At 40.3% G+C, this 13,666-nt stretch overlaps 1 protein-coding gene across 2 annotated transcripts in view; it reads right to left on the bottom strand.

Annotated features, from left to right (window-relative positions):
* The window catches only part of trrap.S (transformation/transcription domain-associated protein S homeolog), a 129,429-nt gene that overhangs the window by 86,881 nt on the left and 28,882 nt on the right, over positions 1-13,666 (bottom strand). For both annotated transcript variants that reach the window (XM_018239165.2, XM_018239166.2), the window contains exons 28-37: positions 12,661-12,757; positions 12,432-12,553; positions 11,161-11,331; positions 10,874-10,942; positions 2,970-3,089; positions 2,765-2,884; positions 1,899-2,069; positions 1,585-1,766; positions 1,307-1,505; positions 94-222 (exon numbers count right to left, since the gene is read on the bottom strand). In XM_018239165.2, the coding sequence (XP_018094654.1) occupies positions 94-222; positions 1,307-1,505; positions 1,585-1,766; positions 1,899-2,069; positions 2,765-2,884; positions 2,970-3,089; positions 10,874-10,942; positions 11,161-11,331; positions 12,432-12,553; positions 12,661-12,757 (1,380 nt within the window). The remainder of the gene's footprint in view (positions 1-93; positions 223-1,306; positions 1,506-1,584; positions 1,767-1,898; positions 2,070-2,764; positions 2,885-2,969; positions 3,090-10,873; positions 10,943-11,160; positions 11,332-12,431; positions 12,554-12,660; positions 12,758-13,666) is intronic.

The following is a 13,666-nucleotide window of genomic DNA, read 5'->3' on the forward strand; positions in this document are numbered from 1 at the left end:
CAGCCATCCCACCACAAAATGCCATAAACAGAGGATGTAATGGCAGTAGTGAAGATATGGATATTCCCCCAGTGGTGAATCCAGTGTTAATACCTTGGTGATGAATACACTTGTAATGCTTTCCTGATTGTCTCCTTCAGGGTTTGGGGGTCCCAAAAGCTGCTCCCCTTCATTTTTCTCAAAGCTGTACAAAAATGCCGGGTTCAGAACATGCTGCAGAACCTGAAAGGAATAAGCAGAGATATTACGCACGAGTCTGCACTGCAGAGCCAGCCATAGAATGCTGGATCCTTGGATTGTAAAGATATATCTTCTAAAGCAGGGAAATAATATACACTAACAGACAACAGCCATCAAGAATACTTGCTATTACATACATAGTAAGTTAGGTTAAAAAAAAAAACGTCCATCAAGTTCAACCCTTTAACTCTATTTTAACCTGCATAACTGCCAGTTGATCCAGAGGAAGGCAAAAAAAAACCCTGAAGCCTCTCCAATTTGCCTCAGAGTCGAAAAAAATCCTTCCTGACTCCAAAATGGCAATCAGACCAGTCCCTGGATCAACTTGTACTATGAGCTATCTCCCCTAACCCTGTATTCCCTCACTTGCTAAAAAGCCATCCAACCCCTTCTTAAAGCTATCTAATGTATCAGCCTGTACCACTGATTCAGGGAGAGAATTCCACATCTTCACAGCTCTCACTGTAAAAAAAAAAAGAAGCTTCTTTCTTCTAATCGGAATGGCTATTGACCCAAGAAACAAGAGTTATTTTCTTTTGCACTAGTCAGTTGCGAGTGGCTGACAACTACAACTCCCAGGGTCCAACCAACTAGAGCAGGGATCCCCAACCTTTTTTCAGCCGTGAGCCACATTTAAATGTAAGAAGGGTTGGGGAGCAACTCAGGCATGAAAATAGTTCCTGGGGATGCCAAGGAAGGGCTGTGATTGGCTATTTGGTAGCCCCTATGTGAACTGGCGGCCTACAGGAGGCTCTATTTGGCAATACAACTGTTTTTTATGCAACCAAAACTTGCCTCCAAACCAGAAATTCAAAATTAAGCACCTGCTTTGAAGCCACTGGGAGCAACATCCAAGGGGTTGGGGAGCAACATGTTGCTCACGAGCTACTGGTTGGGGATCACTGAACTAGAGGTTTCAAACTAAAGGTTCTTGGACATGTTTCATCACAGTCACAGGAGGAAGGTACATGGATTTGTCAACACACACCATGCCTGTACTTCTTGCCTTAAAATCTCTCCCTGCACAATTTTTATTCTACAGTCCAATTCTGTGCTTTTAAGTCACCTTGGCTTTGAGCTCATCTCCAAAGTTGGGATCACTGAATTCAACAAAGCGGAAAAAGAGGGCCCTTTTCTGAGCAATGCTGTAAGTCTTGGGGATCTCCTCCTCCATGTAGTCCTTTAGGAAAGTCATATTGCAGAGGAAGCGGCCAGTGAAGGCACGCAGTAACTGAAACAGCAATTCTATGTCCCCGAAATTGCGCCTGTAAGAGAATGTTCGTTATAGAGGAAGCACAAGGCACTCGGCCATTTAAAGATCATTTGGAAACAGGGAATCCTTACTTGCAATAGTTTAGGAGACAGTAAGCCAGCAGCTTAGGTTCCTTCCAATTTGTTGCCACCATGTTCTCCTTGCGATGACGCTCTTGGAATGTTTCACTCACCCACACACGGCGTAAGTGGCTCACGAGCGAGTGTTGGTTTGCCAACCAGTTTTCATCATTCTTAACTATAATGCTGATTATCTACAAAGCAAATCATAAATGAAAGCGAACTATATAGCTGAAAACCTATTGTGGTTTACAGCAAACGTCTGATTTATAGAAGCTCCCACTTTTAAAAAGTAAATATTCAGTGTGCTGAAAAACCCGCCGTACCTTGATAGCTTGGAACTGCAGATCGAGTCTCATGGTGGAGGTACTGGTGCTAGGGGATCCTGGCCTCACAGCAGTTTGAGTCACACCAGGTAACAAAAGGGCAATAAAGCGGTTCGGGTTAGCAGCGAGCACATCCCGTAAAGGTTTGGCATCCTTATGTTTCAAAAAGCTCTGAGAGTAAGAAAGAAGAAAAAAAAATGAAAAAATTGTAAATTAAAATGGCCTATGATGATGATGCTCAGATCTGAGATTCTCTAAACAGTCTTACATATATCGGATATCTGTCAACAAGGGTTGCATTTTTAACCCAATGTAAAAAAAACAATAAGCTGTCAAATTGGTTTAAGAAGAAGCTGATTTGGCAGGAAATACTGGCCCATGTATGGCAAGCTTTGAAGCCTCCATTGATAATAGACACAACTAATTAAAACAGGTTATATTATCCCTTGATGCTGCAAACCATATTGACTTAACTAAATTTAAATTCAACATAAAAACCAAATATCACGTGGATTATATGTTAACCATTATTGATGTGTAAGTCAGGAAAAACTCAACCCAAACCTGACCCTAATCCGCAATGCCTTCAACTTCAACCAACCCTAACCTGAAAAATATTGCCATTGTAGGACCCACACCCGACCCTTACCAGCATATTCTCGCTCTTTATGCTGTTTATGTGTGTGCCTCTTGTTGGGAGCAATCGAGGAATGTACTTTCCAAGTCTGACCCACAACCAAACTAACCGCAATGGTTGGCCAAATTTCAACCCAAACCAGCCAAACCAGTGGTCAACCCACACATCACTACAACCCATAGTTACTCAAAGGAACCAATTATAAAGTTATAAAGGAGTCATTTCATACCATAAACATTCGACTCCACTGTGGGTCATTCAAGGTAGCTTCCATCATAAATAGCTCCACAGTCTGGGAGGGATGGCGTGTTAGAAACTTAATTAGTGGCTCTCTGAATGGACTTCCAGCCTGTGAAAAAGGGAGTTTACATGAGCTCTACAATTCCCATGGCAATTAGTCATGACCAGATCTTCCTTAGTGCAAGCCTATGTACCTCAATCAACATGGCTCGCTCTGTTTTCATAACCACTTCCAGCAATGGCTTCACCAGCGTTTGCGGGGCCGCGGGAATCAGGTGGAACAGGTTAATAATTGCAGAGCAAATCTTCATTTCCTATTGGATACAGAGAGAGAAAGACCAGATTGTTAGTTACCCTCATGATATAAAACATGAATACTTTGAGACATGAAAACTTTGAAATATTCAACGCTAATTGGTACCCTAAGCTTGAAGTGGCAAGGTGGAACTTTTCAATAGCGCAGTAACCTGTAGCAATCAAGATGGTATTTTTCTAACTATTCTAAAAATAGCTAAAAGTTTATTGGCTGCTGCAGATTACTGCACTGGCGCAAAGCTGCAATACCTATGCATAAAAGCGCATTTTGGCAGAAAAAAGATGTTCAGTGGGGTTTTATTGCCGTTTAATGTTGAAGTCTTTTGTTTTAAGGGTCAGAATAATTTATTATATTCTTTAACCCTATGTACTTGCAAAATCGAAATATTAAAATTGAATACATATATTTTCCAACAATTATGGCCGCAGGAGACATTGATTTATTGCAGAATGGCCACAAGCTTCATATCTCATCCCATAGGGTTTATAGTTCCATTACAAGAAGCTGGGAAAGCATTACCAGTCCAATGGGTCATAAATCATGTTAGTGATGTGATGTGTCAGCCCAAAACATGCAGGAGCATTGGGTCAGGCAGGAATCTCTTTATACAGGTATGTGCTTGCTAATACAAAATTTGGGTATCTCTAACTTCTGGCCGTGGCTTTTAATCTCGTTACACGCCCTACAGTCTTTTTGAATGGCATTATAGAAAAGGGCAATAGGTGATGATACATTATGTGCAGCCATTCAATAGAAACAGCAGTCTAAAGGTGTCGGCACAGACCGTGTCGGCAGCTTATTGGCCCGTGTATGGGGCCCCGCGACGGGCTTCACCGATCGAGATCTGGCCGACTTGGACAGAAAATCCCGTCGGATCGCATCTATTCGTTGATGCGGTCCCGCGATCCGACCGCCCGTTTGGGCATCGTTAGGATCCGATCGTTGGGCCCTAGGGCCCACGATCGGATCAGCCCGATATTGCCCACCTCAAGGTGGGCATATCGGAGGGAGATCCGCTTGTTTGGCGACATCGCCAAACGAGCGGATCTCTCCATGTATGGCCACCTTAAGCCCCAAAAACTCATCTCCACCAGGAGAGATGCATTTCACCTTCTGCCATTCAAGTCAATGGCAGGCAGCATGGACAGAGAAAACACTACTTGTGCCTTTAACCTAAAATTTCAAGCGGAGTCAGTAAGAACAGAAACAGTGGGAAATAATTAAACATTCACCTCTTAGTATTTCCATAAAGTGCCAATATAAGGTATAATTCCTAGAAATATTTTAGTGTTTTGTTGGTCTAATATAGGGGAAACACATTATAAAAAAAAAGCCACAAAGCATTGTCCGTAATTTTTTTCTTCCCTCAAACATTTCCATCTGAAAGAGCTTACTTCTCCATGTAGCAAATAAATGGTAAATCATATTGCTTCCCCGCTTGCTCAGGTCGGAATTGGTTTTATAAAACAACTTTGCTACTGAGAAAACGGGAATATTATCTGGGTTTAGAATATATGAAGAAATCCATTTCCCATTTCCAATGCAGATCTGAAATGACATGGGGCCAACTTTTCTCTGATGCCAGAGGAGGGGTGGAATACTGAAGAAAATATTTTCATTTTAATCAAGAAAAGGAAGAGATTGGATTGAGGAGGGGGGGGTTTAATAAGAAAGAAGTTGTATGGCAAAAAATATATGTATATGTGTTGAGCTTTATTTGGGACTCTCAGAAATAGGAATGGAGAATCAGTGTGCGCCCTCTGCGTTGGATCTACAACTCCCAGGACTCTTGTAGTACGACTACCTGTAGAGAAACTCGCTAGTACAAACAAGCCATGCAAATGTACCAGTTAATGCAACAGCTAACAAAAACAAACACCAAAATGACTGTACACAGCACTTGAAGGCACAAAAAGCACAAGGACCTTTTGCACAACACATTACATCTTCTAAGTAGGAGCAAAGATAAAGACATATAATTAGACACCATGACATCTTCTCAACATCTCCACATCTCACCTCTACCCCTTCCACGGCAGGCTAGACCAAAGAGAGGGAATCGTAAGAGTTCCAGTTGGGAAAGGGTAATAGTAATGAATAATATAGGTGTATACATTCCTACCTTACGTCTTTATAGACCACTTTGAGACATTTTTGATGAGGACCTCATGACCGATATCCATATAAACATATAATGATATTAAGTGCACGCTTACAGTTGTACTGATACTGCAGGTACTTTAGAAATGTTAAAGGAAAACTATAGAGAAAATGAAAATTTAATATAAGCTTCCTCATGCTGAAATAAGAAAGTTTCTAAATACAATCAATTAAATATTCGGAATCGTTTCTGAAATAATCAAGATCATCTTCACTATCCCTCTCTCAGCATCTGTTTCTCTTTATTCTCTCTTCATGCAGGAGTTGGGTGTCAGATATTCATTGACAGTTAGATCCAATATATCTTATAGAGAGGCTCCTTTTGCCTGGAAGATTTATTAGAGCTCACTATTAAAATCACCAGACATCATGTCTCTCTACATGCAGGATTTGTGCAAAAGGCAGTTATTTTGTTAGTACTGGAATCAGTTATTTGAGTGAGCTCTAATTCATCTACTAGGAAAAGGAGCCCCCTATAAGATATATTGGATCTAACTGTCAATAAATATCTGACACCCAACTGCTGCATGAAGACAGAATGAAGAGAAACAGATGCTGAGAGAGGGATAGTGAAGATAAACTTGATTATTTCAGAAACGATTCTGAATATTTAATTGATTGTATTTAGAAACTCTCTTATTTCAGCATGAGGAAGCTTATATTCAATTTTAATTTTCGCGATAGTTCCCTATCGATACAGAATTGAGGATATAGGAGAAAGTTATTTCCCTATGCTCTTTATTAAATAAGTGCCTGCATACGAGCCAATGGATGTGAACATACAAACAAAAGAAAGCCAAAGCTGCCTTTATGGGATTGGGGAATATAGTTTGGGTTGTCCCTCCATTGACTTTAATAGGCCACTTGATTATAGTGCAGCAACACCCATCGCCTTTTCCAGGCAATAGTCACTGGACCCACAAGTGCACCAGGAGGATGCAGGCCATTACCACAAAAGCCAATGGAGATGCATATTCCCAGCATGCTTTGCCGAGGCTTGTTTTCCTGTGAAAGTAGTAGCCAAGCCACTCGGGTAATTACATCTGATCATTTCTGACTGGTTTATCTCTACATACTGTGGACTAGAATTAATCAAAAGGCAGTGAGGCCTAGTGACACAAGGTTTAGTCCATGTTCATCTTGTAGGTCCCTGTGTCATGCACCTGCAATTAAAGGAGAGCTTCCAGGATTCACAAGTCCAAGCTGAACTTTTATCGTCCAACTTTTGCTGTAGCCCCCCTTTTAGCTCAAAGTTTGTCTTATTAACCACCCAGGAATATTCAGAGAAGCAAATTTACTCCTCGGATCTCCCTAACTGACCTACTACCATCTTGCCAAAATAAGAAAGGCAAATCACATAGTTTGGAAAACCCTTTGCCTGAGGGGTAAGTATGGAGGAGGTAAGTAAAAGCAACAATCTGATTGGTTGCTATGCTGCAGGTTACTTTTCTGTTTTACACTTTATTAGATCTTGTGAGTATAAGACACATTTTTTTAATCTGTGGGTTAAATTCATAAAAATCCTGGTACTTTGTCTCAACCCAAAAATATATATATATATGTGTATAACTGCTAGATCTCCCTCTCTCCATCAGAGATGATTAAATACTTAGCTTTAAGAAATGCATAATCTCATGAGTAAGATAAATCTCATGAGTAAGATCAATGGACTCTCAGGCGCCTTAGCTGGTGTTAAACTACGACCAGCATTACATAGAGCCATAAGCTGCAGCTCACCCACAGAAATGTAGAAGTACCATTTGGGAAAACCCAGAATTTTTTCTTTACACCAAAGTCAATGGGGCAGAGATAATGATGAGATTTTTAAAATATGCGCATCTATTATTTGAGGCCTAAGGCAGATAAACAGCATGATAGATGTCATTTTGAGTGTGAATGAATGAGCCACCTAAGGCATAAAATATAATTTGATGTGCTAAAGCTCCCTCTGCTGGAAGACTGGGCATCTCTGGTACTTTGATATCAAAAAAGGACAAAGAAGCCAAATTATGAGCAGAATTTAAAAAAATGGATATTCCATTGTTCCAGGGTTTTCTGAAATGAACTCCAAACTGTAAAATGACATTTCAATAAAACTGTACAAATGCTGCTGTCCAACACAGTCACATCATGAGATTCTGGTTTTTGGTTCAGCCAGATCGGGCGATTCAGCAAAAACCTGGATACATTTCCTCCTCTAACAAAATACAAAAATTCAATTCACATAAATACACATAAGAGAAACATAAATAAAAGCCACCATTTACGAACTGCTATTGAGCAATTTAGAAATAATATTCCTTCTAGAAGAAATGAAACACAAATTTATACATACTTTAGACTAAACATATATACACGACGCATATTCTGCAAGCACGAATATGGAACTGCAATGGGATATTAACACATAGCCCTTGATGAAGGAAATAGACAAATTAATTAGATTTTCGGACTCTTGAATTAAACATGGGTCTTTACTGGGGCGGTTCACCTTTACGTTAAATGTTAGTACAGGTATGGGATCCATTATCTGGAAACCTGTTATCCAGAAAGCTCCGAATTACGGAAAGGCCATCTCCCATAGACTCCATTTTATCCAAATAATCCAAATTTTTTTTTAAATGATTTCCTTTTTTCTCTGTAATAATAAAACAGTATATTGTACTTGAACTAAACTTTGATATAATTCATCCTTATTAGAGGCAAAACCAGCCTATTGGGTTTATTTAATGTTTACATGATTTTCTAGTAGACAAGGTATGAAGATCCAAATTACAGAAAGATCAGTTATGTGGAAAAATCCAGGGCATTCTAGATAATAGGTCCCATACCTGTATGTTATAAAGCGGCAGATTCTAAGCAACTTCTCAAATGGTCATCATTATACATTTTTTTTTATAAATATATATATATTTTTTTAATTATTTGCAATCTTCTTCTTCTGACTCTTTTCAGCTTTTAAATGGGGGTCACTGACCCCATCTAAAAAAAAAACAAATGCTCTATAAGGCTACAAATTTATTGTCATTACTACTTTTTATTATTCCTCTTTCTATTCAGACCATCTCTTATTCATTTCCAGTCTCGTATTCAAGTCAATGCATGGTTGCTAGGCTAATTTGGACCCCAGCAACTGAAATTGCAAACTGGAGAGCTGCTGAATAAAAAGCTAAGTAACTCAAAAACCACAAATATTTAAAAAAATGAAAAACAATTGTTAATTGTCTCAGAACACCACTTTCGACATCGTACTAAATTTTAACTCAATGATGAACTACTTTAAGTAGAAAATAATGTGAACTGTAAAATCCTTTCTATTGCTGAATAGTAGGTGCAGAGTTGAAGCTCTTTAATACTCCACAGCTGTACAAACATTAAGGCCCCAGCAGCTCTATACCTCTTTCCCAGAAGTGATACATTTGCAGACTTATAATGAGGAGCCTTGCTTTGCAATACTAACTACACCTGGGCATGTTCTCAAATAGGGAATCCATGAAATAAAAAAAATATTTGGAAAAAAGGACAATTTGGCAGCTAATAAGAGAAATTAGAATGAGACCATTTTAATATCCTCTAGTTGGCACCTTACAGTTTATGTTTAGGAGTTTGTAAACCAGCTACAACTACGCAGCTAATAGTAACAATGAAAGCACATAAGCAGTGAATGTATTCTGAGCCCCATAGCAGGACAATCCACAACACACAGGCACAATGCTTATGGACAAACTACTTTAGTATTTAAAAGAACAAGCACTCAAAGCTCAGCGATTTTTGCATTTCTTGCTCTATTCAAATATACTGTACCTAACTCTCCATGCTTCCCCTTAAGTTGTTGTTATGCTTATTCCTTATTTTATATCAATTTACTCATTCAAATACATTATTGCTCAAAAGAAACAAAGGCAGAAGGACTGCTGCGGATAGGAAACTTCAGATGGTCCCTAACTGCTCTGCAGAGAAACGATCATACTTTCAAACTGCAGGGGGGAGCCACCCACCTTACTTTCCCGACCTTGAGCAGCTTTTTTTGTTTTCCTATAAAGCAGCTGGCAACTGTGTACAGATTTGTATCTGTAGACCAGTACAGTCTGTATATTCTGATTATTAATCAGTCTTGCTGTATCGGCTTCTATGGCAAATATTATTTGACTTGTGCTGTTTTGGTAATTTATGTCGATCCCTAAGCTTAACCTCCCAACTGAAGCCCAAACCAAACTGAGCATGTGCGTGGTCTTAGTCTTGCAAAGATGTTTAACAAAGTTACAAGATGACAGCCCCTGCGGCCAGTTGTGAAAACATAAATATTTTATATGTTTTTATTTCTGGTACAGTAAGTTCATGTTTATGTTTCGTATACAAAATACAGCATTTCTAGCATTATTCTATTTTAGACTTTAGTTCCCCTTTAACCAGTAATGTAAGGAATAGTCAGTATAATAAAAGCAAGTGAAGATATCCACTTGTAGGAATGTAAAAGGGACAAGCATTTTGAATTACAGACCTCCTGGGATTGATGACACTTTTTGTAGTTAGTGGATAGGTAATTGGTTGCTACAAGGAAGATTGGATGCAGGTTAAAGAAGAACTAAAGAAGTAGGCTAGAAATACTGTACATTATATTTGGGGCTTCTACAAGTCCAAGGGAACAACAGCCCTTTAGCAGTAAAGATCTGTGTCTCCAAAGATGCCCCAGTAGCTTCCCATCTTCTTTTCTGCTGATTCACTGCACATGCTCTGTGCTGCTGTCACTTACTGAGCTTAGGGACCCACTCACAATATACAGTACACGTAGAATAGAAATGTCACAATATAAGGCTGATTAGTGATTAATACAGATAATTACTACATGGCAGCACAGAAACCAGTGCAATTAGCATCAGAATTTAATAATCAGCCCTGTAGCATCAGCTTATATTACAGACAAACCTCATTTTCTGCTGGATAATTAGTGACGACCCCTAAACTTAGCTTCTCAACAGCTGCTCAGAGCCCACTGACACTTTCCAAGATGGTGACCCCCTGTGACAAGTTTGAAGTCCTGGATCATTGCTGCTATTGAAAAGCTGAAATCTAGGCTGGTGCCATAAGTTCAGTATATAAAATATGGCATTTTTAGCCATATTCATTTTTAGGGTTTAGTTCTCCTTTAAGGCTCAAGGGGTATAAACACCAGGGGGCTTGAATTAGCCTCTTTGGACCTGCATAATCTGAAACAAGCTCACCCCCAGGCCACGCTTTGTGTTACATTCGCTTTACATGACATATTATATTACATGACATATTGCCGCTATGTTGGGGGTAAATATCACCTATTCGGGAGGAGAGTTTGATTGTAACGTGGCTGCTGGGGTATAAGGCAGGCAGCCGAGATTAGTGAGCAAGCAAAGTATCTATCACTCTATGCATATGAAAACTTGGGTTATAAATTAGTTTGGGATGTGACTTAATGCCAAATAAGATTTGGTGCATCCCTACTCTGTCTTTATTTACTAGGCATGTTTGGTAGTTTATAAGAAAAAACAATAAACCCTTATTAACTGGAATATAAATCAGGCCAGTGTGTATAATGAAGGGGGGGGCAAGCAGCATAAAATAAAATACAGCAGCAAGAGTGGCACTTACATTCCCCTCGCTCCTCTGGCCTCCTTTGTGTGTCATAACCACCACTTCCATCCACTTGCGCAGGTGTTGCTGAAAGAGACAAGGAGCATCACTTCACGTTAGGGAATCAAACGCCGTAGCAGCCATCTTTTTGCTATGTGTGTAATCATATTGGCATCACTACATCACTCAGGCCCATTTACCAACATTTGTCACCTCCCAGCGCCCATTCACTGCTGGAAGCTGTTATTCAACAACTAGACGGCCTTGAGTTGCACATTGCTTGAGACTGGTGCATAACCTCTTACCATCATCTGATCGCAGAATTTATCATTGAAGGAGTTTGGGAAAAGCCGGGTGACGGAGGTCAGTCGGTTAACAACGTTCAGAGTCAGGCTGCGGTAGTCTCCCAGCATCATTAAGAGAGGCCTCATGTGGGTGTGGATCTGGTCAACCTCTATGGTAGCTCCTTCCAAAAACTGTACAATAAAATCATGATAAATTAGTAACATGCATAATAATGCTGCAAGGAACATGCAGTCGACAATCATTTTGGTTAACGGTCCACCTAAGTAATAAACATAAGTTATAGTGTCTAGCTCTCCTGGGTAGAGTTCTATTTTAAAGGGGTTGTTTACTTTCAAACAACTAGTTGATTTTGGAAAGATCACCTGAAATAATGGCTTTTTCCAATTACTTTGAACTATTTTTTATGTGTCACCATTTTTATAATATTAAAGTGTCTTTTTTCACCTTCTAAAGCAACTCTGGGAGGGGGGGTCGCTGACCCCCTAAACTGTTCTAAATTGATACATTTCTTATCTTTGTCCCTGCTAGAGTCCTGCAATCCACAACCCGGATTCTTACCCGCTTGAACCCGCTACCTGACTCGACCCGCAAGTACCTTATCCAGAACCCGCACCCGAGACCCACTGACCATCAAGAATCAGGAAGTGCTGTCATTGTAAACCGGAAGTGACATCATTGGAAGTAGGCATGATCAGAAAAAAAAGGGAGTAAAAATCGCTATTGAGAAGACCTGCAGCTCAACCCGTGACCCGCAAAAGCGCTGACCCGCATCTATACCCGCACCCGGAACTTCTACCCGCAACAAGCAGGGTATCGCAGGTTTCTGTGGGTAACCTGCGGGTACCCAAAAGGCTGCAGGACTCTAGTCCCTGCTGAGCAGAATCTCTGGGTTTCATTACAGGCAACTGTTAGAATTGATACAATAGTTGCTAATACTCCAGAGATGCTGCTGAGAAATGGATCAACTAAATGTTGAAAAATTGTAACAGTTTTGAGTCTGCACCTGAATTACTGAGCTGCCAGACTCAAACACCAGAGACACGAACATTCAAATTTAAACTTAGATTTTGGAAAAACAGTAAAAAATAAATAATGGAAAGTAATTGAAAAAAAGTCTTTATTTCTGGGGAAACAACTGAACTGAAAAAAAGTGTTTGGAGGGTGAACAACCCCTTTAACTACAGCTCCCAGACCCCTTAGCTAGCATTCCTCATAATGACATTTACTTGCGAGTTCTTGGAAGGTACTGCAGACTGAGAAACACATTTACCTTGCGCATGCATGCTTCTCCAGCCTCCTGCAACTCATTGTTGGTTGAATTGAGTGCTTTAAACAGGGCAGCTATGATTTTCTCTCTGGACTGTGGCAAGTAGTTGCAAGCTGCTAAGGCGTCTGTTTTTTTAAAAAGAAAAATTGTACCAGTACAAAGAGGTTAGCCCATGCATGGAATTCAAGATTCAGGCAATATTTTTCCATGGGAATTAATCGGAGGTGCTTACTCAGAGCAGCGATCCGCAGCGGCACTAAGGAAGAAAGGCTTTTGTAGCAGGGGAGCTTCATGAGTGTGGCATCTTCTGCTTCGCACAGGTTTAAGAGCTGTGAAATGCAAGCGGACAGTTAAATACCCTTCCAGCTGGCACAACCCAAAGGCACTACATTCTAAGCACATCCAAGGCACTGTTTTAAATTGGAATTCAAATAAATATTCTTCTATATTTCTCTCTGTTTGGTTGCAGGGGTCAGTGATGGATTTGTACCCTCTACTATATTTTTCTCCTGTCTGTCATTTAACTGTATGGCTAATTTAATAAATCAGAAGCAACGGCTCCACCTCCTGATCAGTTTGGGCCACCTGTCTCCAATCATCTGATAATATAGGGCTCAGACTCAAAGGTGTATCTCTCGGAGTTCCGCATCGGTAAGTTTTCTCGCATTCCACTGCAGGGGAGCGCAGCATGAAATGCGGCCTATTCTTTCTTCCAGGCCCATACGCACACAGCTGAATCCAAGTGCCAAATGCAGGTGGAACGCCGCACATTTCATCCCCTGCGGTGGAACGCAGAAAAACGGACCACAGGGCCAAATGCGCCCGAGTGCGCCCACAGTAAGAAAAGCAATGTGTTGTGTTCCTACTCTGCTTAGAAGATGATGTTTGTGAGCAGAGAAGAGTAACTGACCAGAGAATGTTGGTCATTTCTAAGCAGAGCAAACTTGCAAGACTTTCAGCCAATGAGCACAAAAGTGCATAAAAGAGCAATCTTAGTTAATACCATTTCCTGTAAGGTCTGCCTGTGAGGAGGCAGGGAATATATTGTTAAATATGTACAATCATCTCCAACCCTTCATTTAACCTTCCAGTTCCATATAACAGAACCAACAGCATGAGAACGGAATTTGAAACACATTTTCCGCAGGCGAGTGGTGCCTTCTGTCCTGGCTGTACAGTTATTGGTAAGTTTGCCCTATTGAAGGAATGCCATAACACCTCCTTTTGTAGCCACCCAA

Source organism: Xenopus laevis, chromosome 9_10S (assembly GCF_017654675.1).
Source record: "Xenopus laevis strain J_2021 chromosome 9_10S, Xenopus_laevis_v10.1, whole genome shotgun sequence".
Taxonomy (NCBI): domain Eukaryota; kingdom Metazoa; phylum Chordata; class Amphibia; order Anura; family Pipidae; genus Xenopus; species Xenopus laevis.